Genomic DNA, 25,649 nt, shown 5'->3' on the forward strand with positions numbered 1-25,649 from the left:
TTCATTAGCCACTCCTACCAACCAGTTGACATTGTGCCCCACCTCCAAGCCTGGCATCCTCTTCCTCTCTCAAAAATCAGTGCAGCTTATTGAGATTCTCTTTTATCTATTTTCTATTTCCTGAACCAAGATGCGAGATGCCATTTTGTTTTCTCCTACATAATTTTTCTTCTTTCCTCCTGGCTTTCTCCACGGCTGTCTACCGCTGCATTTTTTGCCAGGTCTTTTGCACTCTATCCTCCCTTAAAATTACCTCCCTCTTCTGCCCCATCAAATTCAATACAAGAGAAATGACAGTCCATCATTACTTTAAGACATGAAGGTCAGTCGCAAAAACCATCAAGCACAATGATGAAACTGGCTCTAATCAGGACCGCCACAGAAAAGGAAGACCCAGAGTTACCTCTGCTGCAGAGGATAGGTTCCTGAAAGTTACCAGCCTCAGAAATTGCAGCCCAAATAAATGCTTCACAGAGTTCAGACACATCAACTGTTCAGAGGAGAATCAGGCCTTCATGGTCAAATTTCTGCAAAGAAACCACCACTAAAGGACACCAATAAGAAGAAGAGACTTGCTTGGGCCAAGAAGCATGATCCCGGTGGAAATCTGTCCTTTAGTCTGAAGTAGAAAATAGTAGAAAAACCCTTGAATGAGTAGGTGTGTCCAAACTTTTGACTGGGACTGTATATATATATATATATATATATATATATAGTGTCCAGTTATATATATATACATACATACAGTGGGGCAAAAAAGTATTTAGTCAGCCACCAATTGTGCAAGTTCTCCCACTTAAAAAGATGAGAGAGGCCTGTAATTTTCATCATAGGTACACTTTAACTATGACAAACAAAATGAGAAAAAAAATCCAGAAAATCACATTGTAGGATTTTTAATGAATTTATTTGCAAATTATGGTGGTAAATAAGTATTTGGTCACCTACAAACAAGCAAGATTTCTGGCTCTCACAGACTTGTAACTTCTTCTTTAAGAGGCACCTCTGTCCTCCACTCGTTACCTGTATTAATGGCACCTGTTTGAACTTGTTATCAAGACCAAAGAGCTGTCAAAGGACACCAGAAACAAAATTGTAGACCTACACCAGGCTGGGAAGACTGAATCTGCAATAGGTAAGCAGCTTGGTTTGAAGAAATCAACTGTGGGAGCAATTATTAGGAAATGGAAGACATACAAGACCACTGATAATCTCCCTCGATCTGGGGCTCCACACAAGATCTCACCCCGTGGGGTCAAAATGATCACAAGAACGGTGAGCAAAAATCCCAGAACCACAATGACCAGCAGAGAGCTGGGACCAAAGTAACAAAGCCTACCATCAGTAACACACTACGCTGCCAGGGACTCAAATCCTGCAGTGCCAAACGTGTCCCCCTGCTTAAGCCAGTACATGTCCAGGCCCGTCTGAAGTTTGCTAGAGAGCATTTGGATGATCCAGAAGAAGATTGGGAGAATGTCATATGGTCAGATGAAACCAAAATATAACTTTTTGGTAAAAACTCAACTCGTCGTGTTTGGAGGACAAAGAATGCTGAGTTGCATCCAAAGAACACCATACCTACTGTGAAGCATTGGGGTGGAAACATCATGCTTTGGGGCTGTTTTTCTGCAAAGGGACCAGGACGACTGATCCGTGTAAAGGAAAGAATGAATGGGGCCATGTATCGTGAGATTTTGAGTGAAAACCTCCTTCCATCAGCAAGGGCATTGAAGACGAAACGTGGCTGGGTCTTTCAGCATGACAATGATCCCAAACATACCGCCCGGGCAACAAAGGAGTGGCTTCGTAAGAAGCATTTCAAGGTCCTGGAGTGGCCTAGCCATTCTCCAGATCTCAACCCCATAGAAAATCTTTGGAGGGAGTTGAAAGTCTGTGTTGCCCAGCAACAGCCCCAAAACATCACTGCTCTAGAGGAGATCTGCATGGAGGAATGGGCCAAAATACCAGCAACAGTGTGTGAAAACCTTGTGAAGACTTACAGAAAACGTTTACCTCTGTCATTGCCAACAAAGGGTATATAACAAAGTATTGAGATAAACTTTTGTTATTGACCAAATGCTTATTTTCCACCATCATTTGCAAATAAATTCATTAAAAATCCTTCAATGTGATTTTCTGGATTTTTTTTCTCATTTTGTCTGTCATAGTTGAAGTGTACCTATGATGAAAATTACAGGCCTCTCATCTTTTTAAGTGGGAGAACTTGCACAATTGGTGGCTGACTAAATACTTTTTTGCCCCACTGTATATATAAGCATTTTTTTGAGGGGAGGCACAATAGACTAAAAACAGCAGGAATTCGGCTCCAATTGAATTATTTTTAAAGAAGTCCGTCCCCAAGTATTCCCACGCATAATAAAGACGTGATCATATACAAATGTAAGCACGGTTTGAAATGATTATGTTTTAGACAAACATTATATCTGTTTGTGCTTCTTGCTGTCAATTTGCCCTCTACAAGTTATTTGTAATTATGTTCCAGACCCCTGACCAGCCGCTCAAGAAAAAAATCAGACTGCAGCTGAATCTAGTTGATGATACCTGGTGTAAACTGTAGGGATACCCATGGTGCTGGAGGTCCGAGGTGCCCAGTGAGAGAAAGGCAGGTTGAGGTTGCTAGGATCAGAGTAGTGCAGAAGGTGTCATATGCTGAGGCAGGGAAGAGAGAAGTAGTGGAAGATGGGTCCAGGGTGAGGGATCCTAAGAGCATCCCTGTGAGTAGGCCGAAGTCAATAGAGAGTGATAGGAATAACATGTGCTTCAGTAAGTTTTAGCATTTATAGCCATGGTTGTAAATTGTACTGTAGAAATTAAGCGAAAGTCACAGAAATAGAGGTTGTGGTGGCAGCAGCAGAGAAGTACTTGGGATTGCAAGGATTTGCTGCAGAACATCTGCAAGGGGTGTTGAGTGGTAGTGTTATGTCCTCTCAATCTGGAGTAGGACTAGATAGGGTTGAATAGTGAGGTGGGTGGCGTTTTTGTTGTTGTTGAGAGGAGTAATAGATGCCAGGGCAATTTTTGTATTATCATATCAAATAATATAATATAGCTAGACCGTTAATGGCCCCACACACCAGTACAGTAGGTGGTGGTGTATGCAACCTAAAAGTTGGCCGCGATCTGCCAAGCAAATCCCAAAGAAGAAGAAGGAGTCCAGTTTGCCCGAAAGCCACACGAAGAAGAAAGGTCAAAGTTGATCTTGTCCATGTGTTGGTCAGCGGTAGTTAGCTAGCTACTTGTAAAAGGGGTTCATCTTGCATTTTTGTGATTGTACAAATGTCGTAACTGGATAAACTCCCGACTTTGTGCTATAAGCAAGGCGTGTATTTAACGATTGTTCGTGGATCACTCGTGAGTCTCCTGCAAATGATTTGTTTCATCTTATAGCAAAAGTGTTATTGCTAGTCATGGTAGCTAGCTAGCTAACCATAGGAAATGTATTGTGATGAAGCTAGTTTAGTTAGCTAGCTGAATCACTAACGATAGCTAGCTATCTCCTAATTTTGATCTTCAGAACTTTATCATTATCATAAAGCTTGTTAAACTTCTTAACATTCAATGAAGACATGAGCAATGCAGAAAATTCGAGCCTTGATAGCAAGTCCACGAGTGTTGAGTATCAAAAGCAACGGTAAGCCCATTTAGCAAAATTAGCTGACTAGTTCGAGGGAAAGTCGATTTGAGTATGTCATCGATATTATAGTAGCTGGCGTTCTAACGTTAACTCGTGTTAAGCGGTCAAGTAATGATGACCATTTGTTGGCACCTCCTCCAGGTAACGTTAGTCCTGTAGATCTGACATTATTGGAATGATGTCCCCTGTAGTGATGAACCGTATTGTATTTACATATCCATATTTTTTAGATTAGTACTGATCCACCTTCACCATAGTACCTATGGTGAAGGTTACAAGTATTGATTTCAGCCCAAGGCAGGATTTAATTTCAGAAAGTTGTTCCCTCCCGTCTGGTTATCTTCACTCCCCTTATCTGAAAATCATATCTGAGATCAATGAATTGTATACGTGGAATAACTAGGTGTGAGTGCACACTTACCCTGGTAGTGAATGAACAGGGCTGAAATGTCATAACTTGAATGAAATACATCCCTTCACTCACTGGCTATTTGTTTGTGTTTTTATCAGGTTGGCTTTACAAGTGTGCAGGGATAAGGTGGATAATGAGTGAAGAGTCAGGGAATGTGCAGAACAAGCCACTGAAACGAGTGGAGGAGGGAAATGGCGAGTTGGGTGAGCACATCAGAAAGAAGCTTAAGTCTGATGTAGAACAGACTGGCGATGAGAGGAAACACCCCAAAAGAAAAGTGGTCCTGCTTTTGGCGTATTCAGGCAAAGGTTACTACGGTATGCAGGTTGGTATTAACCCTCTTAATCTTTCCATAAATCGTAACCCATGTGTTTTTAAACAAAATTGCTACTTTCTAAATTCTTAATCTGTTTTGTGTTTCAGAGAAATGCTGGATCTTCCCAGTTCAAAACCATTGAGGATGAGCTGGTTACAGCACTGATTAAGTCTGGGTGCATCCCAGACAACCATGGAGATGATATGAAAAAAATGTCATTCCAAAGATGTGCAAGAACGGACAAGGTATGGGAGACAAACATGGAAAGGGCTTAGTTTCTGTCAGCACAAATGCGTCCCTTGAGCAAGTAGTCTTACATACCTGTGTTTTATACCTGAAGTAATGGAATGCACGGGATAAGACATGCACTGTGTGTGGCCTCAAACACAAATGGATTATTACCTTGCTTTGTGATCAGCACCATTTGTTTTGTCAGGGTGTTTCTGCAGCAGGTCAAGTGGTCTCTCTAAAACTATGGATGATTGAAGACATAAAGGAAAAGCTCAACTCCAATCTTCCACCACAGATCCGAGTGCTGGGTGAGATCGCACTGCTTCCAGTTAAAAGTGTTGGAGATAAGCCTAAACCCTTCACAAGGAAGCCCATGGTGTCAGAATTAAGAATACGTTCTTGAAGTCTAGGTGGTTGCTTTTGGGAAGTCATTGATTCCACTTTTTGTTATTCTGCTTATTGTTTTGAATATATATATATATACTCTTTTTTATTTAAAATATATATATATATATCTAAAAAATAACTTATGTCGCTTTGGTTAACAGTGTGGTTCCACAGTTTGTGATATTCTTTTTGTCCCGGTAGGTCTGAAGCGAGTGACTGGGGGCTTCAATTCTAAAAACAGCTGTGATGCCCGCACGTACTCCTACATGCTCCCCACTGTGGCCTTCGCCCCAAAAGACTATAGCACTGAGAATTCTATTGCATTCCGCCTGGAGCCAGAGACACTGCAGAGAGTAAATTGTCTGTTTGGCAGCTACAAGGGCACTCATAACTTTCACAACTTCACCTCCCAGAAGGCCGCGCGGGACCCCAGCGCCCGCCGTTACATCACAGAGATGACCTGTGGCGAGCCCTTTGTGCGCGGCGGCGCTGAGTTTGCTGAGATTACCGTGCGTGGCCAGAGCTTCATGATGCATCAAATCCGGAAAATGATTGGCCTGGTGATCGCTGTGGTGAAGGGTTATTCTGGGGATGAGGTGTTAAAGCGAAGCTGGGGTGAGGAGAAGGTGGATGTGCCCAAGGCCCCTGGGCTGGGCCTGGTGCTCGAGAAGGTGCACTTTGACAGGTACAACAAGCGCTTTGGCGGGGACGGCCTCCATGAGTGCCTGGAGTGGACTGAAGAGGAGCAGGCTATCTTGGCCTTCAAGGAGCAACACATCTACCCCAGCATTGTGGAGACGGAGTGCCAGGAAGGGTCCATGGCCAGCTGGATGGCCACACTGCCCATACACGACTTTATGGCCACTGCAAAAGGGGCTCAGGATAAGGACAGGGGGCAGGTGGGTGAATCCAACAGAATAATATTTGCCAGTTCAATTGTCAGTGGTTGTTTTTTTAAGACCAACAAAATGTTCAACATTAGTAGCTTAATCATCAACTAGGAGCAGTTCACACTGAGGAGTCATAAAACTGCTATCTTTTTGGGAGATGCCATCACCCTCTTTTTTTTTCTTTTTTCTTTAACCCGTAAAATGTTTCAATTTTCAGGATGATGATGATGATGAGGGTAATGGTTCAGATTCTGCACTTTGAAGTCTCCAGCGAGTAGAAAGACACCCTTTGCTGTATCTCTCAAGAATGAGCTTTTGTTTTGCTATGGAAATGCATTGTCAATAATGCCACTGATTTTACATCATACGTTTGAATAAACATTTTGTTCTTTAATTTAAACCTTTGAGTGTGAATCCTTTCCAGTGGTCATCTTTAACACATTGTATTTTGGAGGATTTGTTAGCTGGAAGCATTCATAAAACAAACACAACTTGAGAAGACAGACAGGTCTATGATGGGATGCCATGAAATTAATTGTGGTATTTGATAACAATAATGTTAATCAATTATGGAAGTATATTTAATTACAGTACTTCTAGAATATTTGAGATACTTGGAATATTATTTGGCCAAGCCCAGCACGATATACCCACCGACCGCAAGGGTGCGAAATTAGAACTAAGTACGTCTATAGGATCCACAACTGAAAACAAGAGGACAACTTCGGAGGTGCAAGATGAGTTCGGAAGATGGTATAAAAACACCCCAAATAGAGACACATTATTATTTAGAGCAGGAAACATGCCAACGATGTGTAAGACGTTCTTGAGTATCTTCAGGTATGTAACTAAACAGAAACGTTCTATGTGGTCCATGTTATCGTTGCGTTTTGAAAGCTAGTTAATCAGACACCCATATTAATTTTGCCCTGATAGTTGTATTGGTTATTGACGATCCATATTCGATATCAATGCACATTCTTCACTTTAATCCTCCAGTCAAAGAGAAGAAAGTTGTTTGTGCGATCAATGGCTGTAGTAAGCTGTTCTGCTCATCATTAGCAGTGGCGGTTCTAGACCATTTCAACTGGGGGGGGGCCAAGTCTTGGCCAGTTGTACTCTTAGAGGGGCCAGTTACATTAGACATTATTGTTGTCATATTGTTTTCTTCACTGCAGGCATTAGTTATGTAAAGAAGACATAGGTACGGCACATCCACTTGTTATGTTGGAAAAGGTCAGTAATACATTATTCTGTTCTAGTTAAAAATAAGTCAATATGCTTTGATTAAATGTACAATATCCTCGCCCATGAGGAAATTCTGACAGAGTAACTGTACAGTACCAGTCAAAAGTTTGGACACACCTACTCATTCAATAGATGTTCTTTGTTTTAACTATTTTCTACATTGTAGAATAATAGTGAAGACATCAAAACTATGAAGTAACACACATGGAGTCATGTAGTAACCAAAAAAGTGTTAAATAAATCAAAATATATTTTCTTTTTCTTTAATTAAAGTAGCCACCCTTTGCCTTGATGACAGCTTTGCAGACTTTTGGCATTCTCTCAACCAGCTTCACCTGGAATACTTTTCCAATAGTCTTGAAGGAGTTCCCACATATGCTGAGCACTTGTTGGCTGCTTTTCCTTCACGCTGCGGTCCACCTCATCCCAAACCATCTCAATTGGGTTGAGGTCAGGTGATTGTGAAGGCCAGGTCATTTGTTGCAGCACGCCATCACTCTCCTTCTTGGTCTGCTATAGCTCCAATGCAGGAGAGTGCCCTGTGTTCACTGATGAAGTTTGCCTCCACGGAAGGGAAGTTCCCCCTCCTTGACTTGGACTGGAGTGAACACTACAGCTTCCCAAGGAAACTCATCCAGGTAGGGGGTTCAATGAAATACTACATGTTAGTTGCCTTGCGCGAATGTTACACCATTTAAGAGGTCATTAGGGTTCATTGGTATACCAAAGAGGCAAGTTTGAAACTGGACCCACCTGTATTTATGCCATTTAGCAGAAATGATATTATATACATAATTGTTCAGCAGACAGTCATGCGTACATACATTGTTAGTATGGGTGGCCCCAGCAGGAATTGAACACATGATTCTTGGCGTTGCAAGCGCCATGCTCTACTAACTGAGCCACGCCATGCTCTACTAACAGAGCCACACCTGAAACGTTTAGATTTTGTCCGTCTGTAGCAATCCATTGCTCTGTGAACAGGCAGTTGTGGAGTGGCTTCTCTCTCAGGAGGACGATATGGCACTTCTTGTCTCCAGATTTCAGGACTACCTAGATATGGAGGATGTGCGTCACTACGTCTTGAGCTCCGTCCGCGAGAACGTGAGCAGGGTGATGGACAGAAACAAAGGGGTGAGCCCCAATAGGACTGGTGTCTGTGAGTGGAGGTTCTAAATGAGATGGTTTATCGTAGCTTGTTTAGTTGTCTGTTTTATAGCGGTTATCTATTGTAAAACATTCTTCACTCTTTTCTCTTCCATCACCTCGGTTGACCTGTGCTCCACACCTTCGCTCAAGTGTTGGACTTTGTTGTCTGACTGATGTTGTTGGTTTAGAATGGTCTTGTCTCTTCAGGCAGTGATGCCCATTTACCAGAACAACGTTTTCACTCTACTGTCCAATGTTAACAGGCCTAGCCAGGAGTGAGAACTCACCAACTTCCTGGTTTAACAGGAAGGTCAGTCCCTTCCAGCCTGCTGTTGTGCTCTTCTACTATATATTAAAATATAACAAATCATTTTTTGTAACTTGTATGCAACAATTAGAAATTGGCCATGTTATTCCATTGTTACTGCAAGTGGCTCAAGAGTGCAAAGGTGCCATTAACTTATCAGAGTGGCAGAGATGCCAAATTCTCTGGACGCCTCTCCCCAATAGCTAAACACCTGAAGCTTCGGGGCATGTGTGGGATTCTGACATTTTTTACGTAGCTGCTGCTCCTTCCTCCCCGCGGCCATTATCGGATGTCTTTGTCTGTGTAGCCTATAAACTTCGACACGTTATAGAACAAACTTCTGTCCGTAACAGTAGGTAATTACAAATATAAGCACGACACAGACATGCAGTCTTTTTTGCGAACAATGATTAAGTTATATTATTCGCCTAAATTATGTAATGAACAGCAAAATCACTAGCATATGTCAATCTGCTATCCCCCATAGTAGAAAAGTTGACCTATTGGTCAGCTTGTCGTTCTGTGCGAGAAAGAAAAGGCCTATTCCAAACAGACTCTGGTACAGTTGTGGGATGATAGATCCCAAATTCATACAACCAGTAGGCCTAGGCTACACCCCAAAATTATTTCTTCACATTAAAAGCAGAGCACAAGGCAGTAGGATACTCACAAATGTTCATTCCATAATGCAATTAACGGGAAAACACCATTGTGAGCGGTTTCATGTGACAGATGAAAATATCCGATAGAAATGTTGAAAGGAGGGAGATCTAAAGATGCAACAACGAGCATGGGTTGCTTGCTAATATGACTAGGATTATGCCTTTGGCTACTGGACAATGAAAGAAAGTTGTTGGGAGAAAAAGGCTACTTGTTTCAATAGCATATGTAAGTCTTTATAAAATAATTGCCTGCACGTTTGGTTGGATTTGGGCTAGACTACTTTGGAGCATGGCGGTTACCTTCAGTCGCGCAGCCTCAGCCTTAGCCTTAACTGATTGTGTGATTTTATTGCCCCTTGATTCATTCTACAGCTAAACACAAAGACTGGAAAGCAGCCAAACTAAAAGTAAGCAAAGTCTCCTATCAACTACAAGAAACTGCATTTTTGTGTCTGGTGATAAGTATTTGTATCGCTGTAAGTGTGAATGTAATGATCATCTCTCCTTCCCATCAGGAAGACACACGTGCCTTTGAGCGGTCGTGGCTTGGGTTTCTGAAGTATAAGGTATAAGGTCAACTATAACATATAGACCATATTGTTTGGACTGGAGTCTGCAGCCCAGAATGACATTTTCCTTCTGTCTGTCGCCCCCTGTAGTTACCCAACAGCATGTACAAGAAGGTGCTGGTGATCCTCTGTGACTCCATCCTGCCCCACATAGCAATCCCACACTGATGATCGACTTCCTGGCTGCAGCCTATGATGTTGGCGAGTTGGGTTTCCATCGTCTGTTTTCATAGACTGTTCTATAGAAGACCATCTGAGTGGATGCTATGCTGTACTGAAAGAGAGTAGACCTCTCTTTCATGTTTACTCCATTAACTATCGATGACTGGCATTTCATCCTCACATTTGCTGTAAATTTGTTAACAGTCAACAACACCTTTTGTCCATTGTGTCTCATCTTTCTCTCAAAGTCACCTGCCAGTCTACTTGGTAGCAGCGTTTGCCAAGGGTCTGTCCCACCTGACCCTCAAGGCCCTGCCTGCTGCCTTGCTCATGGTACTGCCCTTCATCTACAACCTGATCCGCCTCCATCCTGCCTGCCGAGTCCTCACTCACCGCCCCCAGTGCAGCAGATGGTAGGGTGTTCCCATTTCACCCCATACACTCACCTGTCTGGAGATGGGAATGAATTAGATACTGATTATAATGTTGTGATGGGTTTACATTTAGGCAAAGTCTCAAAGGGCTTTCCAATAGACAGCAGATTGTTTGTCATTTCATGTGTGTGTGCTTGAACAGAAGCCTGTGTTGACCCCTACCTGATGGAGGAGGAGGACCCCACCCAGTGCCATGCCCTGGAAAGCAGCCTGTGAGCTACAGGTATGTAGGGATATCCAGAGAAACACACATGATCCATAGAGATGAACACAACGAAATCTCACTCATTGCTCTTAACTTTTTACTCTTGCTTTCCTACTGAGTATAGACTCTTCTGAAGCATTGCCAGCCTGATGTGGCCAAGGCTGCCATGGCGATCAACAAGCCCCTGTCACAGCAGGAGGATGACATCAGCGAGGTCCTGGAGTTATCAACCTATGAGGTGAGGTGAGGTTTTATTGGTTGGTTAGGATATAATGTCTGGTGTGGATTCTTTCTTTGTTATCATTTCTTTGCATGTATATTTATATTGGTGTTTGTCACCATGTTATTGTTGGAATGTGTTTCCATGTCTGTGCACATAGCAGATGGAGCAGGACCTGAAGCAGAGCAAGACTGTGCCACTGGACAATTAATCTTAATGGTTGTACAGTCGTCTCAAATAAAACTATGAAGGACCTCGGCGTTACTCTGGACCCTGATCTCTCTTTTGAAGAACATATCAAGACCATTTCAAGGACAGCTTTTTTCCATCTACGTAACATTGCAAAAATCAGAAACGTTCTGTCCAAAAATGATGCAGAAAAATTAATCCATGCTTTTGTCACTTCTAGGTTAGACTACTGCAATGCTCTACTTTCCGGCTACCCGGATAAAGCAATAAATAATCTTCAGTTAGTGCTAAATACGGCTGCTAGAATCCTGACTAGAACCAAAAAAAATTATCATATTACTCCAGTGCTAGCCTCTCTACACTGGCTTCCTGTCAAAGCAAGGGCTGATTTCAAGGTTTTACTGCTAACCTACAAAGCATTACATGGGCTTGCTCCTACCTATCTCTCTGATTTGGTCCTGCCGTACATACCTACACATACGCTACGGTCACAAGACGCAGGCCTCCTAATTGTCCCTAGAATTTCTAAGCAAACAGCTGGAGGCAGGGCTTTCTCCTATAGAGCTCCATTTTTATGGAACGGTCTGCCTACCCATGTCAGAGACGCAAACTCGGTCTCAACCTTCAAGTCTCTACTGAAGACTCATCTCTTCATGATTGAGTGTAGTCTGGCCCAGGAGTGGGAAGGTGAACGGAAAGGCTCTGGAGCAACGAACCGCCCTTGCTGTCTCTGCCTGGCCGGTTCCCCTCTTTCCACTGGGATTCTCTGCCTCTAACCCTATTACAGGGGCTGAGTCACTGGCTTACTGGGGCTCTCTCATGCCGTCCCTGGAGGGGGTGCGTCACCTGAGTGGGTTGATTCACCTCACAGGGGTGGTTGAAAATATCCCTCTAGTGGTGTGGGGGCTGTGCTTCGGCAAAGTGGGTGGGGTTATATCCTTCCTGTTTGGCCCTGTCCGGGGGTGTCCTCGGATGGGGCCACAGTGTCTCCTGACCCATCCTGTCTCAGCCTCCAGTATTTATGCTGCAGTAGTTTATGTGTCTGGGGGCTAGGGTCAGTTTGTTATATCTGGAGTACTTCTCCTGTCCTATTCGGTGTCCTGTGTGAATCTAAGTGTGCGTTCTCTAATTCTCTCCTCTCTTTCTTTCTCTCTCTCGGAGGACCTGAGCCCTAGGACCATGCCCCAGGACTACCTGACATGATGACTCCTTGCTGTCCCCAGTCCACCTGGCCGTGCTGCTGCTCCAGTTTCAACTGTTCTGCCTTATTATTATTCGACCATGCTGGTCATTTATGAACATTTGAACATCTTGGCCATGTTCTGTTATAATCTCCACCCGGCACAGCCAGAAGAGGACTGGCCATCCCACATATGCTCTCTCTAATTCTCTCTTTCTTTCTCTCTCTCGGAGGACCTGAGCCCTAGGACCATGCCCCAGGAATACCTGACATGATGACTCCTTGCTGTCCCCAGTCCACCTGACTGTGCTGCTGCTCCAGTTTCAACTGTTCTGCCTTATTATTATTCGACCATGCTGGTCATTTATGAACATTTGAACATCTTGACCATGTTCTGTTATAATCTCCACCCGGCACAGCCAGAAGAGGACTGGCCACCCCACATAGCCTGGTTCCTCTCTAAGTTTCTTCCTAGGTTTTGGCCTTTCTAGGGAGTTTTTCCTAGCCACCGTGCTTCTACACCTGCATTGCTTGCAGTTTGGGGTTTTAGGCTGGGTTTCTGTACAGCACTTTGAGATATCAGCTGATGTACGAAGGGCTATATAAATAAATTAGATTTGATTTGATTTGGAGTTTGACCCTGCCATCAAGCTACTGCAGGGCACTGGAGGAGTGGGGGTACTGGGCCTGCACTTCTCTCTAGAGTAGAGACAACCAGCACCAGGACATTCATACACCCAGCTCTTTGGACCTCTCTCCAATATCCCCTTTATATTTCAGCTCCACATTTTTCTCTTATTTTCTGTTTGGGATTCATTGTACTTCAATCATGTGTGTTTCCCGAGTGGCGCAGTGGTGGTCTAAGGCACTGCATCTCAGTGCTCGAGGCATCACTACAGACCCTGGTTCGATCCCAGGCTGTATCACAACCGGCCGTGATCGGGAGTCCCATAGTGTGGCGCACAATTGGCCCAGCGTCGTACAGGTTTGGCCGGGGTAGGCCGTCATTGTAAATAAGAATTTGTTCTTAACTGACTTGCCTAGTTAAATAAGGTTTCAATAAAAAATATAAACCTTAGGAAACTGCGCTGTGTTTAATATTGAGGCTTATTGTCAGATAAGATGTACAATGTTTTGTAGATGTTGACATTGGTATGCATGTGTGCAATCTCTGTTGGACATGGAATGATACAATATCTATAACCATTTTAAGCAGAAGTCATATAAAGTTTGACAGGGAGGGAGTTGCACTTAAAAGATATATCCACAACTATATGCACCATGTTTATAATGCATTTCAATGGGCGCATTAAGATATAAAAATAAGGCAATGAAGTTGTTCAGAAATCCACCTAGAGTTTGATCATGATTCTGTTACATTACATTACACAGTCATTAAGCGTCTTCTGTACAGGAGAGTTTTGTTAAGCGCTCAGATGCTTGGTCTCAACATCAATGCACAAAACTTGCAGTACGGTTTAGAAAACATAAGGACCGTGTCTTTCATATCAGTCACAAATCATTTTCAGAAAACAAAAGGTTAAATTGATACCCACTTTTACAGAGTTAGTGTACCGGAGGAGGAAGGCACCCATAGCTGTATGAATCTGTGCAAAACTGCTACATAACGTGTACATTTTTTTATTTAAATTATTCATTCTCGCTTTTGAAAGATTAGGTCCATATCTTTCGAAAGCCTTATTGCATTAGATTAGAGTCACATGAGCGTATGTCCTACATTGGAATCCGTAGGATTGCCCGGCATTCATTGGCTGATTGCATGATCGTTGTCACTGCTTACGTCAATACGCGTAGCTGCTTCCTGAAGCTTAGCAGATCCAGCAAAATAGAAGATGGTAAGTCTGGGAAGACAGTAAATATTAGATTTCGAGGCTTATTTATGTTTCGTGAGCATTACTTGTATGAAGACGTGAGCACTAGCCTTGTTACCGTAAAACCTACCTCTAGATCCCGGTAAATAAAACTTGTGAAGTCTGTTGGTCTGCTAAGTTAGCTACGATCACATGACAGTTGAAAATGTGATCTGAATAAGCATCAAAACACCGCCTGTATTCGGTTGTACTTTAAGTGTGTCATTATTTGTTCGTTTTTACAAATCGGTGTGATGTTCTTGCTCGAGTAGCTAGCTAACGTTATTTAATTTCCTTCTCAAATTGTTAGCAAGCTTCAGACAGTAGCTAACTAGTCAGAAATGCTAGCTAGCGTGTGATTTTCAAAAACAAAATCTGGTTTAACTAACGTTACCACACCATGTGCTTTACACATCGCAGTTATCTACGAATATAAATTCAGTAATGTGAGTTTTTGTATTTGTTTGATTTGAACTTTATGGCCCTTTTTTAACGTTTTGTGTCAGTGCACCAACCAAACGTTTCTGCTTGGTAGGGACACTTCATCACTCACACTCTCTAGTTTGATATAACCTGCAACCCACTAACAATTAAGGCTATTTACTATTGTCACCTAGTTAACACTTATTTGTTGTGACTATTTCATTACTTTATTCATCCACTTTTAATTTATAATTTCAGTTTTCACTCTTGTCCCTTGTTCTTTTTTCCTTTCCAATCTTTGACCATGCTTCATGTAAATCTCTCCACGCACATCTTGCTTTCCACCCCTTTCACCCACCACTCCCTTCCCACCCTCCCACCACTCCCTGTCTCCAATCAACCTCTGCTTGTATTCAGGCTGTTCACCGGGTAAGTGCCCTGTTCTCTGTGTTGGAGCTTGTCTTCTGCCCGTTCTGTAGTCTTGTTTTGCGGGGGTGAGATGGCTGTCATAGTAACACTCCACACCTCACTATTCTCTGCAGGTTAGGCCTATAATGATGCCCTAATAGCAAATATATATTAATGTATTGCATTCATCCATTAACACACATAGACACTTAGAATGCCGCATTCCATTCAGGTGAGAATATTGCGCAATTCTGATTAGTATTTATTTATCAGTAACCATGTTTCCATCCACAGTTTTTATGCGAGTAAAGTAGCAACGGGTCATCAAAATTGTCAAAGGTTTTAAAATAATTCTAATAAATGCAATAGTTGGATAATGGGTAAAGATACTCCAAGCCATTTTAATTGTTTTTAACCCATCAGATATTTACTGAATTATAGCACACACAATGTTTACTGGCACGGACAAATACTGAATGGCTTTCAAGGGATTGTCAGATTTCACTTTTTTATTTATAGAATGCACTGAAATATACATATTTTTTTAATGGTATCAGGTAATAAAAAATGGTGTTAAAAATAAAGACAATTATTTGTGCCTCAGTTGCATAAAGACAAATACAAGTATCCATTATCCATAATAATCTCATCATGTAGGCTATCCTACCAGCACTGTATCTGCGAGCTTTTGGCAAGAGCTCTGGTGCTAAAACCAGACATTTGCTATTTAACACAACAGCTTTTGTGACAACTATCGGTATAGTTGAAAATGCGATCGTAGTCACACACTGAATTTTGTTGGAAACACACAACTGGTGGAAAAATGCGTATCATTTTCTTTATGCGGATTTTAGAATATTCACATGAAAATCTGTCGCCAATTGGATGGAAACCTAGCTAGGACCCACTTTTCCATCCTGTTTTTATGCGAGTAAAGTCATACTGTATATTAAAAGAGAAATCACAACAGCTGTGATGGAAACAGGAAGTTCCAGTACAATTTCACTAATTGGATGGAAACCAACAGTTGAAGTCGGAAGTTTTACATACACTTAGGTTGGAGTCATTAAAACTCGTTTTTTCAACCACTCCACAAACTATAGTTTTGGAAAGTCGGTTAGGACATCTACTTTGTGCATGACACAAGTAAGTTTTCAAACAATTGTTTACAGACAGATTATTTTACTTATAATTCACTGTATCACAATTCCAGTGGGTCAGAAGTGTACATACACTAAGTTGACTGTGCCTTTAAACAGCTTAGAAAATGGCTTTAGAAACTTCTGATAGGCTAATTGACATCATTTTAGTCAATTGGAGGTGTACCTGTGGATGTATTTCAAGGCCTACCTTCAAACTCAGCGCCTCTTTGCTGGACATCATGGGAAAATCAAAGGAAATCAGCCAAGACCTCAGAAAAAATATTGTAGACATCCACAAAACGGGTTTATCCTTGGGAGCAATTTCCAAATCCCTGAAGGTACCACGTTCATCTGTACAAACAATAGTACGCAAGTATGAACACCATGGGACCACGCAGCCGTCATACCGCCCAGGAAGGAGACGCGTTCTGTCTCCTAGAGATTAACGTACTTTGGTGCGGAAAGTGCAAATCAATCCCAGAACAACAGCAAAGGACCTTGTGAAGATGCTGGAGGAAACGGGTACAAAAGTATCTATATCCAAAGTAAAACGAGTCCTATATCGACATAATCTGAAAGGCCGCTCAGCAAGGAAGAAGCCACTGCTCCAAAACCGCCATAAAAAAGCCAGACTACTGTTTGCAACTGCACATGGGGACAAAGATCATACTTTTTGGAGAAATGCCCTCTGGTCTGATGAAACAAAAACAGAACTGTTTGGCCATAATGACCATCGTTATGTTTGGAGGAAAAAGGGGGAGGCTTGCGAGCCGAAGAACCACATCCCAACCGTGAAGAAGGGGAGTGGCAGCATCATGTTGTGGGGGTGCTTTGCTGCAGGAGGGACTGGTGCACTTCACAAAATAGATGGCATCATGAGGCAGGAAAATTATGTGAATATATTGAAGGAACATCTCAAGACATCAGTCAGGAAGTTAAAGCTTGGTCGCAAATTGGTCTTCCAAATGGACAATGACCCCAAGCATACTTCTAAAGTTGTGGCAAAATTACTTAAGGACAACAAAGTCAAGATATTGGAGTGGCCATCTCAAAGCCCTGACCTCATTCCAATAAAACATTTGTGGGCAGAACTGAAAAAGCTTGTGCGAGCAAGGAGGCCTACAAACCTGACTCAGTTACACAAGCTCTGTCAGGAGGAATGGGCCAAAATTCACCCAGCTTATTGTGGGAATCTTGTGGAAGGCTACCCAAAACATTTTACCCAAGTTAAACGTTTTAAAGGCAATGCTACCAAATTCTAATTGAGTGTATGTAAACTTCTGATCCACTGGGAATGTGATGAAAGAAAGTAAAGCTGAATTAAATCATTCTCTACTATTATTCTGACATTTCACATTCTTAAAATAAAGTGGTGACCCTAACTGACCTACGACAGGGAATTATTACTAGTATTAAATATCAGGAATTGTGAAAAACTGAGTTGAAATGTGTTTGGCTAAGGTGTATGTAAACATCTGACTTCAACTGGAGCTATAGTCTGTGATTATGGAGTTTGGATGCACTGACTTTTTGGGCTGGTTTCATGGTGATGTAGGATTACTTTTCTGATGTCTGATTGTGGTGTGGAAAAATCAATAAACTTTTCTTGTTTGGGCGTAACGAGTGGCACAGCGGTCTAAGGCACTGCAGTGCTTGAGGTGTCATACAGACCCGGGTTCAATCCCAGGCTGTGTTACAGCCGGCCGTGACCGGGAAACTTATAAGGCGGCGCACAATTGGGCCAGCCTCGTCCGGGTTAGGGGAGGGTTTGGCCTGCCGGGATTTACTTGTCCCATCATGCTCTAGTGACTCCTTGTGGCAGGTCGGGAGACTGCAAGCTGACCTCGGTTGCCAACTGGACGGTGTTTCCTCCGACACATTGGTTCGGCTGGCTTCCAGGTTAAGCGAGCAGTGCGGCTTGGCAGGGTCATGTTTCGGAGGATGCATGGCTCTCGACCTTCGCCTTTCCCAAGTGCGTACGGGAGTTGCAGGGATGGGACAAGACTGTATCTACCAATTGGCTATCATGAAAAAGAGGTAAAAGTACCAAAAATAAACCACTTTTCTTGTTTGTCTGAAACTAGGATTATTTTGATTAGTCGCGGGTCAGACAAACTGATCCAAACGTGGGGATAGCCTTGTCCCTAAGGGGACAAGAAACTTTAGTCCTTGACCAAATTGGCAGAACACAATCTTCTCTTCCAGCGCTAATTACGATGGAGTATTGATATACCCTACCTAAGAGAACATACAATTATAGTAAAGCAAAAAAAGTGATCATCCAACTTGATGACCAATGTTGTATTTTTTTATGATGAATTGACATTCAATACAACAGACTTGTTGAAAATGTGCAAGGCACATGTTGAATTTCAATTAATTTCCTGAGTTGACTGAGCTGAAATGGTATAGATTCCAAACGTAATGTCACCCTAATTGACAGCCTACATTTCGTAAGTATGACTGAGCCCCCTCTCGTAACTGTTGCTAACATAAATACTGTTGCTAACATAACTCTCCGTCCATTGTTTGATGACAGTTGGTCCTGGTGTTAGGTGACCTGCACATCCCCCACCGATGCAACACCCTTCCAGCCAAGTTCAAGAAGCTGCTAGTGCCAGGAAAAATCCAGCACATCCTCTGTACAGGCAACCTTTGCACCAAGGAGAGCTATGACTACCTGAAGACCCTGGCTGGGGATGTACACATCGTTAGGGGAGACTTTGATGAGGTTTTTGTCTCTGCTTCCCTTCTGCTTTATTACATGATCCATTATCTTGAAACTTATATGTAAACCTTTAATGGGTTAGAACAGTGCATGAACTGTAGTGTGTTTTTGGCCTTCTCTGCCCTACAGAACCTGAACTACCCGGAGCAGAAGGTGGTGACAGTGGGTCAGTTTAAGATCGGCCTGATCCATGGGCACCAGGTTATCCCCTGGGGGGATATGGCAAGCCTGGCCTTGCTGCAGAGGCAGCTTGACGTCGACATCCTCATCTCTGGACACACGCACAAGTTCGAGGCCTTCGAAAACGAGAACAAGTTCTACATCAACCCCGGCTCAGCAACTGGAGCCTACAACGCACTGGAAAGGTAATGGAGGCATTTTTACAGATTAAGCCGTTCACATATTTATTGGGTCATTTAGCAGGTGACTTGGTAAGTTGCTAACCGCTAGCATTAATCTGAGCCTTCCTCTCTTTTGTTTGGTTTCTCCTCAGCAACATCATCCCATCCTTTGTATTGATGGACATCCAAGCATCCACAGTGGTGACATATGTCTACCAGCTCATCGGAGATGACGTGAAAGTGGAGAGGATTGAGTACAAGAAATCCTAAAACCAGGACTGAAGTAGGGGGCTCTGTTGTTCACTTAGCGTATCGTTTCATTCCTTTCTACCTGCAGCTCCAACTACGTCACCATTAATGCTTGACTTGGGCAGGAGCTCACCAGAGCTGAGTATCTGCACCTCAAATGTTCTACTGCTTGAGCTCCTGTTCCTCTTATAGAATAATAGCGCCAAAGTATTGTGGCGCTCCTGCGCCTAAATATAAAGAGTACCAGCGCACAATGAGTACTGGAACCTATTTCAATCCAAGTCAAGCACTGGTCACCACAATGCTAATGCTGTACCATATCTGTTTGCCACTTAACTCTATAAAGAAATGTACAATAATGTTTATATTTCATCAGCATTTGCTTGTGTTCGACCCACCATCTGGTGTCTGTAGAGAATGCAATAAGATCATGAGTTTGCGTAATGTCATTAAAATAAATATTTTTAATTTTACGTATTGGGATGTAAAATGTCTTGTAAGTACATGTAACTCCATGGCCTTTATCTTCCTGTAGTGGGCCTTCTCTCACTCATTTTCCCCACAATAAAAATCAAATTTCACTTTCTTTTAGCCACTTGTTGTTATTAAATTGTAAGACTAACACCTATAGAAAATGTCACCACATGTAAAATCACTGTGACAACAAATGAGCGTTGCTGTCATGTATCCGATAAGTTAGTGAATTAGTCATCTCCCCCATGAACAGTGATCTCATGCATTCACTCATCTCCTCTAACTCCAGGTCATCTTCCCATTGGTTGAACCCTGATGACAAAGGCACAGATGTAAACATGGCATAATTTAGGTTAGAACAAAAATTGTGCAATACTAAAGCTTCAATAACTGCCCTGAGCGCTTTCAAACATACAGTGCCTTCGGGAAAGTATTCAGACCCCTTGACTTTTTCCACATTTTGTTACATTACAGCCTTATTCGATAATGGATTAAATTACCAAATTTCCTCAGCAATCTACACACACTACCCCATAATGACAAAGCAAAAAGTTATTTTAGAAATGTAGCAAATCTATTAAAAACATACCTTATGTAAATAAGTATTCAGACCCTTTGCTATGAGACTCGAAATTGAGCTCAGGTGCATCCTGTTTCCATTGATCATCCTTGAGATGATTCTACAACTTGATTGGAGTCCACCTGTGGTAAATTGAATTGATTGGACATGATTTGGAAAGGAATACGCCTTCCTATATAAGGTCCCACAGTTGACAGTGCATTTCAGAGCAAAAAACAATCCATGAGGTCGAAGGAATTGTTCCGAGACAGGATTGTGTCGAGGTACAGCTCAAGTCTCACAGCAAAGGGTCTAAATACTTATGTAAATAAGGTATGATGGAACTGGCTCTCATGAGGACCGCCACAGGAAAGGAAGACCAAGAGTTACCTCTGCTGCAGAGGACAAGTTCATTAGCGTTACCAGCCTCAGAAATTGCAGCCCAAATAAATGCTTCACAGAGTTCAAGTAACAGACACATCTCAACATAAACTGTTCAGAGGAGACTGTGAATCAGGCCTTTTATGGTCAAATTGCTGCAAAGAAACCACTACTAAAGGACACCAATAAAAAGAAGAGACTTGCTTGGGCCAAGAAACACAAGCAATGTACATTAGATTGGTGGAAATCTGTCCTTTGGTCTTTTGAGTCCAAATTTGAGAATTGTCTTTGTGAAACGCAGAGTAGGTGAATGGATGACCTCCGCATGTGTGGTTCCCACCGTGAAGCATGGAGGAGGAGGTGTGATGGTGCTTTTCTGGTGACAATGTCAGATATTTAGAATTTAAGGCACACTTAACCAGCATGGCTACCACAGCATTCTGCAGCGATACACCTTCCCTTTTGGTTTGCGTTTAGTGGGACTATCATTTGTTTTTCATCAGGACAATGACCCAACACACCTCCAGGCTGTGACAAAGATGGGCAAACCCTTGAATGAGTAGGTGTGTCCAAACTTTTGACTGGGTCTGTGTATATATACTGAACAAAATGATTAAACAAAACATGCAACAATTTCTAAGATTTTACTGAGTTATAGCTCATTTGAGGAAATCAGTCAATTGAAATAAATTCATTAGACCCTAATCTATGGATTTCACATGATTGGGAATACAGATATGCATCTGTTGGTCACAGATATCATAAAAGAACTCACAATGGGCTTTTGGATCTCGTCACGAATTGCCATCGATAAAATGCAATTGTGTTTGTTGCCCATAACCCCATTACTGGCTCAAATAGCAGACCAATCAGCCTGTTACCAACCCTAAGTAAACTTCTGGAAAAAATTGTGTTTGACCAGATACAATTCTAATTTAAAGTAAACAAATTGACAACAGACTTTCAGCATGCTTATAAGGAAGGACATTCAACAAGCACAGCACTTACAAAATGATTGATGATTGGCTGAGAGAAATTGATGATAAGTTTGTGGGGGCTGTTTTGTTAGACTTCAGTCAATCATAATGGCTTTACACCCCCTGCCATCTTGTGGATAAAGAGTTACTTGTCTAACAGAACAAAGAGGGTGTTCTTTAATGGAAGCCTCTCCAAAATATTCCAGGTAGAATCAGGAATTTCCCAGGGAAGCTGTTTAGGCCCCTTGCTTTTTTCAATCTTTATTAACTACATGCCAATGGCTTTGAGCAAAGCCAGTGTGTCTATGTATGCGGATGACTCAACACTATACACGTCAGCTACTACAGCAACTGAAATGACTGCAACACTTAACAAAGAGCTGCAGTTAGTTTCACAATGGGTGGCAAGGTATAAGTTAGTCCTAAATATTTTGAAAACTAAAAGCATTGTATTGGGGACAGATCATTCACTAAACCCTAAACCTTTTCTAAATTGACTAAAAGTGACTAAACTGCTTGGAGTAACCCTGAATTGTAAACTGTCATGGTCAAAACATGTTGATACAACAATAGCTAAGATGGGGAGAAGTCTGTGCATAATAAAGCGCTGCTCTGCCTTTTTAACAACACTATCAACAAGGCAGGTCCTACAAGCCATAGTTTGGTTTCACCTAGACTACTGTTCAGTCGGGTGGTCAGGTGCCACAGAGACACTAAGGAAAATTACAATTGGCTCAGAACAGGGCAGCACGGCTGGCCCTTAAAAGTACACGGAGAGCTAACATTAATGAAATGCATGTTAATCTCTCATGGCTCAAAGTGGAAGAGAGATTGACTTCCTCACTACTTGTTTTTGTAAGAAATGTTGACAAGCTGAATGTATCGAGCTGTCTGTTAAGACTACTAGCACACAGCCCCAGACACCCATGCATACCCCACAAGACATGCCATCAGAGGTCTCTTCACAAGTCCAGAACAGACTATGGGAGGCGCACAGTACTACACAGAGCCATGACTATGTGGAACTCTATTCCACATCAGGTAACTGATGCAGGCAGTAGAATCAGATAAAAAAAAACAAACGGGTAACAATACACCTTATAGAACAGCAGGGACTGTGAAGAGACGCACACAAAGCTACAGACACACGCATACGCGCACTAGCACACGCACTCTTCACACGTATATTGTAATATTGTTGTATGGTGGTATTATCAATCACATTTATTTATAAAGCCCTTCTTACATCAGCTGATGTCACAAAGTGCTGTACAGAAACCCAGCCCCAAACAGCAAGCAATGCAGGTATAGAAGCACAGTGGCTAGGAAAAACTCCCTAGAAAGGCCGGAACCTAGGAAGAAACCTAGAGAAGAACCAGGCTATGAGGGGTGGCCAGTCCTCTTCTCGCTGTGCCGGGTATTATAAATGTTGTATTGTAGATGTGTATTAATGTTATGATATACTGTTTTATTTTTTGTTTTATATGTAATGTAAGTGGCTTCATGTGTTTGAACCCCAGGAAGAGTAATAAATACAAATACAAACACCATAACCCCACCATGGGTCACTCTGTTCACAACGTTGACATCTGCAAACCACACGACGCCATACACGTGGTCTTCGGTTGTGAGACCGGTTGGACGTACTGTCAAATTCTCTTTAACGACGTTGTAGGCGGAAGATGATAGAGAAATTAACATTAAAATCTCTGGCAACAGCTCTGGTGGACATTCTTGCAGTCAGAACGCCAATTGCACACTCCCTCAAAACTTGAGACATCTGTGGCATTGTGTTGTGTGACAAAACTGCACATTTTAGAGTGGCCTTTTATTGTCCCCTGCACAAGGTGCATGTGTCATCCTGTTTAATCAGCTTCTTGATATGTCACATCTGTCAGGTGGATGGATTATCTTGGCAAATCAGAAATGTTAACTAACAGGGATGTAAACAAATTTGTGCACAAAATTTTTGTGCGAAGTGAAAATGTCTGGGATCTCTCATTTCAGCTCATGGAACACACATGTTGCGTTTATATTTTTGTTCAGTATCTGTCACAGATACCTTTAAAAAAGGTAGGGGCGTGGATCCGAAAACCAGTCAGTATCTGGTGTGACCACCATCTGCCTCATGCAGCACGACACATCTCCTTCTCACAGAGTTGATCAGGCTGTGGATTGTGGCCTGGAGAATGTTGTCCCACTCCTATTCAACGGCTGTGCAAAGTTGCCGGATATTAGTGGGAACTGGAACACACTGTTCTACACGTCTACACGCCGATCGAGAGCATCCCAAATGCCATAACCCAACCGCCACCATGGGGCACTCTGTTCACAACGTTGACATCAGCAAACCCCTGACCAGTCAGGTCAAGACTCTTGTGAGGATGACGAGCACGTAGATGAGCTTCCCTGAGACGGTTTCTGACAGTTTGTACAAAACCACAGTTTCATCAGCTGTCCGGGTTGCTGGTCTCAGACGATCTCGCAGGTCAAGAAATCGTTCCTGGGCTGGAGTGGTTACACGTGGTCTGTGGTTCAAATCAAATCAAATCAAACTTTATTTGTCACATGGGCCCGAATACAACAAGTGTAGACTTTACCCTGAAATGCTTACTTACAAGCCCTTAACCAACAGTGTATTTCAAGAAGAGTTAAGAAAATATTTACCAAGTAGACTAAAGTAAAAAGCAATACTTAAAAGGTAACACAATAAGAATAACAATAATAAGGCTATATACAGGGGGTACCGGTACCGAGTCAGTGTGCGGGGGTACAGGTTCGTTTGGGTAATTTGTACATGTAGGTGGGGGTGAAGTGACAATGCATGATAATAAACAGTGAGTAGCAGCAGTGTACAAAAGGGATGGGGGAGGGGTCAATGTAAATTTTCTGGTGGCGATTTTATTAATTGTTCAGCAGTCTTATGGCTTGGGGGTAGAAGCTGTTGAGGTGCCTCTTGGTCCTAGACTTGGCGCTCCGGTACCTCTTTCCGTGCGGTAGCAGAGAATACAGTATATAACTTGGGTGACTGGAGTCTCTGACAATTTTATGGTCTTTCCTCTGACACCGCCTATTATATAGGTCCTGGATGGCGGGAAGCTTAGCCCCAGTGATGTACTGTGCCGTTTGCACTACCCTCTCTAGTGCCTTACGGTCAGATGCCGAGCAGTTGCCATACCAGGCGGTGATGCAACCGGTCAGGATGCTCTTGATGGTGCAGCTGTGGACCCATGCCAAATCTTTTCAGTCTCCTGAGGGGGAAAAGGTTTTGTCGTGCCCTCTTCACAACTGTCTTGGTATGTTTGGACCCTTATAGTTTGTTGGTGATGTGGACACCAAGGAAATTCCAACTCTCAACTCACTCACCTACAGCCCATCGATGTTAATGGGGACCTGTTCGGCCCGCCTTTTCCTGTGGTCCACGATCAGCTCCTTAGTCTTGCTCACATTGAGGGAGAGGTTGTTGTCCTGGCACCACACTGCCAGTTCTCTGACCTCCCTATAGGCGGTCTCATCGTTATCGGTGATCCGGCCTACCACTGTTGTGTCGTCAGCAAACTTAATGATGGTGTTGGAGACGTGTTTGGCCACGCAGTCGTGGGTGAACAGGTATTACAGAAGGGGACTAAGTACACAACCCTGAGGGGCCCCAGTGTTAAGGATCAGCATGGCAGATGTGTTGTTGCCTACTCTTACCACCTTGGGGCGGCCGGTCAGGGAGTTCAGGATCCAGTTGCAGAGGGAGGTGTTTAGTCCCAGAGTCCTTAGCTTAGTGATGAGCTTCGTGGGCACTATGGTGTTGAACGCTGAGCTGTAGTCAATTAATAACATTCTCACATAGGTGTTCCTTTTGTCAAGGTGAGAAAGGGCAGTGTAG

At 42.7% G+C, this 25,649-nt stretch overlaps 2 protein-coding genes and 1 pseudogene across 5 annotated transcripts; all 3 read left to right on the top strand.

The window, feature by feature from the left end:
- The first annotated feature begins 3,198 nt into the window (after window positions 1–3,198).
- On the top strand, window positions 3,199–6,294 carry LOC139388087 (pseudouridylate synthase 1 homolog). Of its 4 annotated transcripts, none has more exons than XM_071134646.1 (6): window positions 3,199–3,375; window positions 4,169–4,395; window positions 4,494–4,631; window positions 4,823–4,925; window positions 5,206–5,903; window positions 6,112–6,294. In XM_071134646.1, exons 2-6 carry the CDS (start codon window positions 4,204–4,206, stop codon window positions 6,154–6,156), a joined length of 1,176 nt encoding a protein of 391 aa, XP_070990747.1. In that variant the 5' UTR covers window positions 3,199–3,375; window positions 4,169–4,203; the 3' UTR covers window positions 6,157–6,294. The 4 variants fall into 4 exon arrangements, with proteins under 4 accessions (XP_070990747.1, XP_070990746.1, XP_070990745.1 ...); XM_071134644.1 differs by having other exon boundaries at window positions 3,200–3,655; XM_071134645.1 differs by having other exon boundaries at window positions 5,206–6,294.
- A 1,372-nt stretch (window positions 6,295–7,666) lies between these two features.
- LOC139388155 (nucleolar complex protein 4 homolog) lies at window positions 7,667–12,927 on the top strand (annotated as a pseudogene).
- A 1,077-nt stretch (window positions 12,928–14,004) lies between these two features.
- Window positions 14,005–19,967, top strand: LOC139388606 (vacuolar protein sorting-associated protein 29). Its single transcript, XM_071135365.1, has 4 exons — window positions 14,005–14,075; window positions 18,603–18,794; window positions 18,921–19,156; window positions 19,285–19,967. The coding sequence occupies exons 1-4, from the start codon at window positions 14,073–14,075 to the stop codon at window positions 19,400–19,402; spliced, it is 549 nt and encodes a 182-aa protein (XP_070991466.1). The 5' UTR covers window positions 14,005–14,072; the 3' UTR covers window positions 19,403–19,967.
- Window positions 19,968–25,649: the final 5,682 nt, after the last annotated feature.

The sequence above is a fragment of the Oncorhynchus clarkii genome, chromosome 29, assembly GCF_045791955.1.
Source record: "Oncorhynchus clarkii lewisi isolate Uvic-CL-2024 chromosome 29, UVic_Ocla_1.0, whole genome shotgun sequence".
In the NCBI taxonomy this organism is placed as follows: domain Eukaryota; kingdom Metazoa; phylum Chordata; class Actinopteri; order Salmoniformes; family Salmonidae; genus Oncorhynchus; species Oncorhynchus clarkii.

Excerpts from the sequence above, each read along its gene's own strand:
- LOC139388087 (XM_071134643.1), top strand. The coding sequence starts at position 3,598 with ATGCAGAAAATTCGAGCCTTGATAGCAAGTCCACGAGTGTTGAGTATC. Across the intron at positions 4,632-4,822 it reads GATGTGCAAGAACGGACAAG|GGTGTTTCTGCAGCAGGTCA; the intron begins GTATGGGAGACA and ends TTGTTTTGTCAG. Across the intron at positions 4,926-5,205 it reads ACCACAGATCCGAGTGCTGG|GTCTGAAGCGAGTGACTGGG; the intron begins GTGAGATCGCAC and ends TTGTCCCGGTAG.
- LOC139388606 (XM_071135365.1), top strand. Across the intron at positions 18,795-18,920 it reads TTAGGGGAGACTTTGATGAG|AACCTGAACTACCCGGAGCA; the intron begins GTTTTTGTCTCT and ends TCTGCCCTACAG. Across the intron at positions 19,157-19,284 it reads GCCTACAACGCACTGGAAAG|CAACATCATCCCATCCTTTG; the intron begins GTAATGGAGGCA and ends GTTTCTCCTCAG.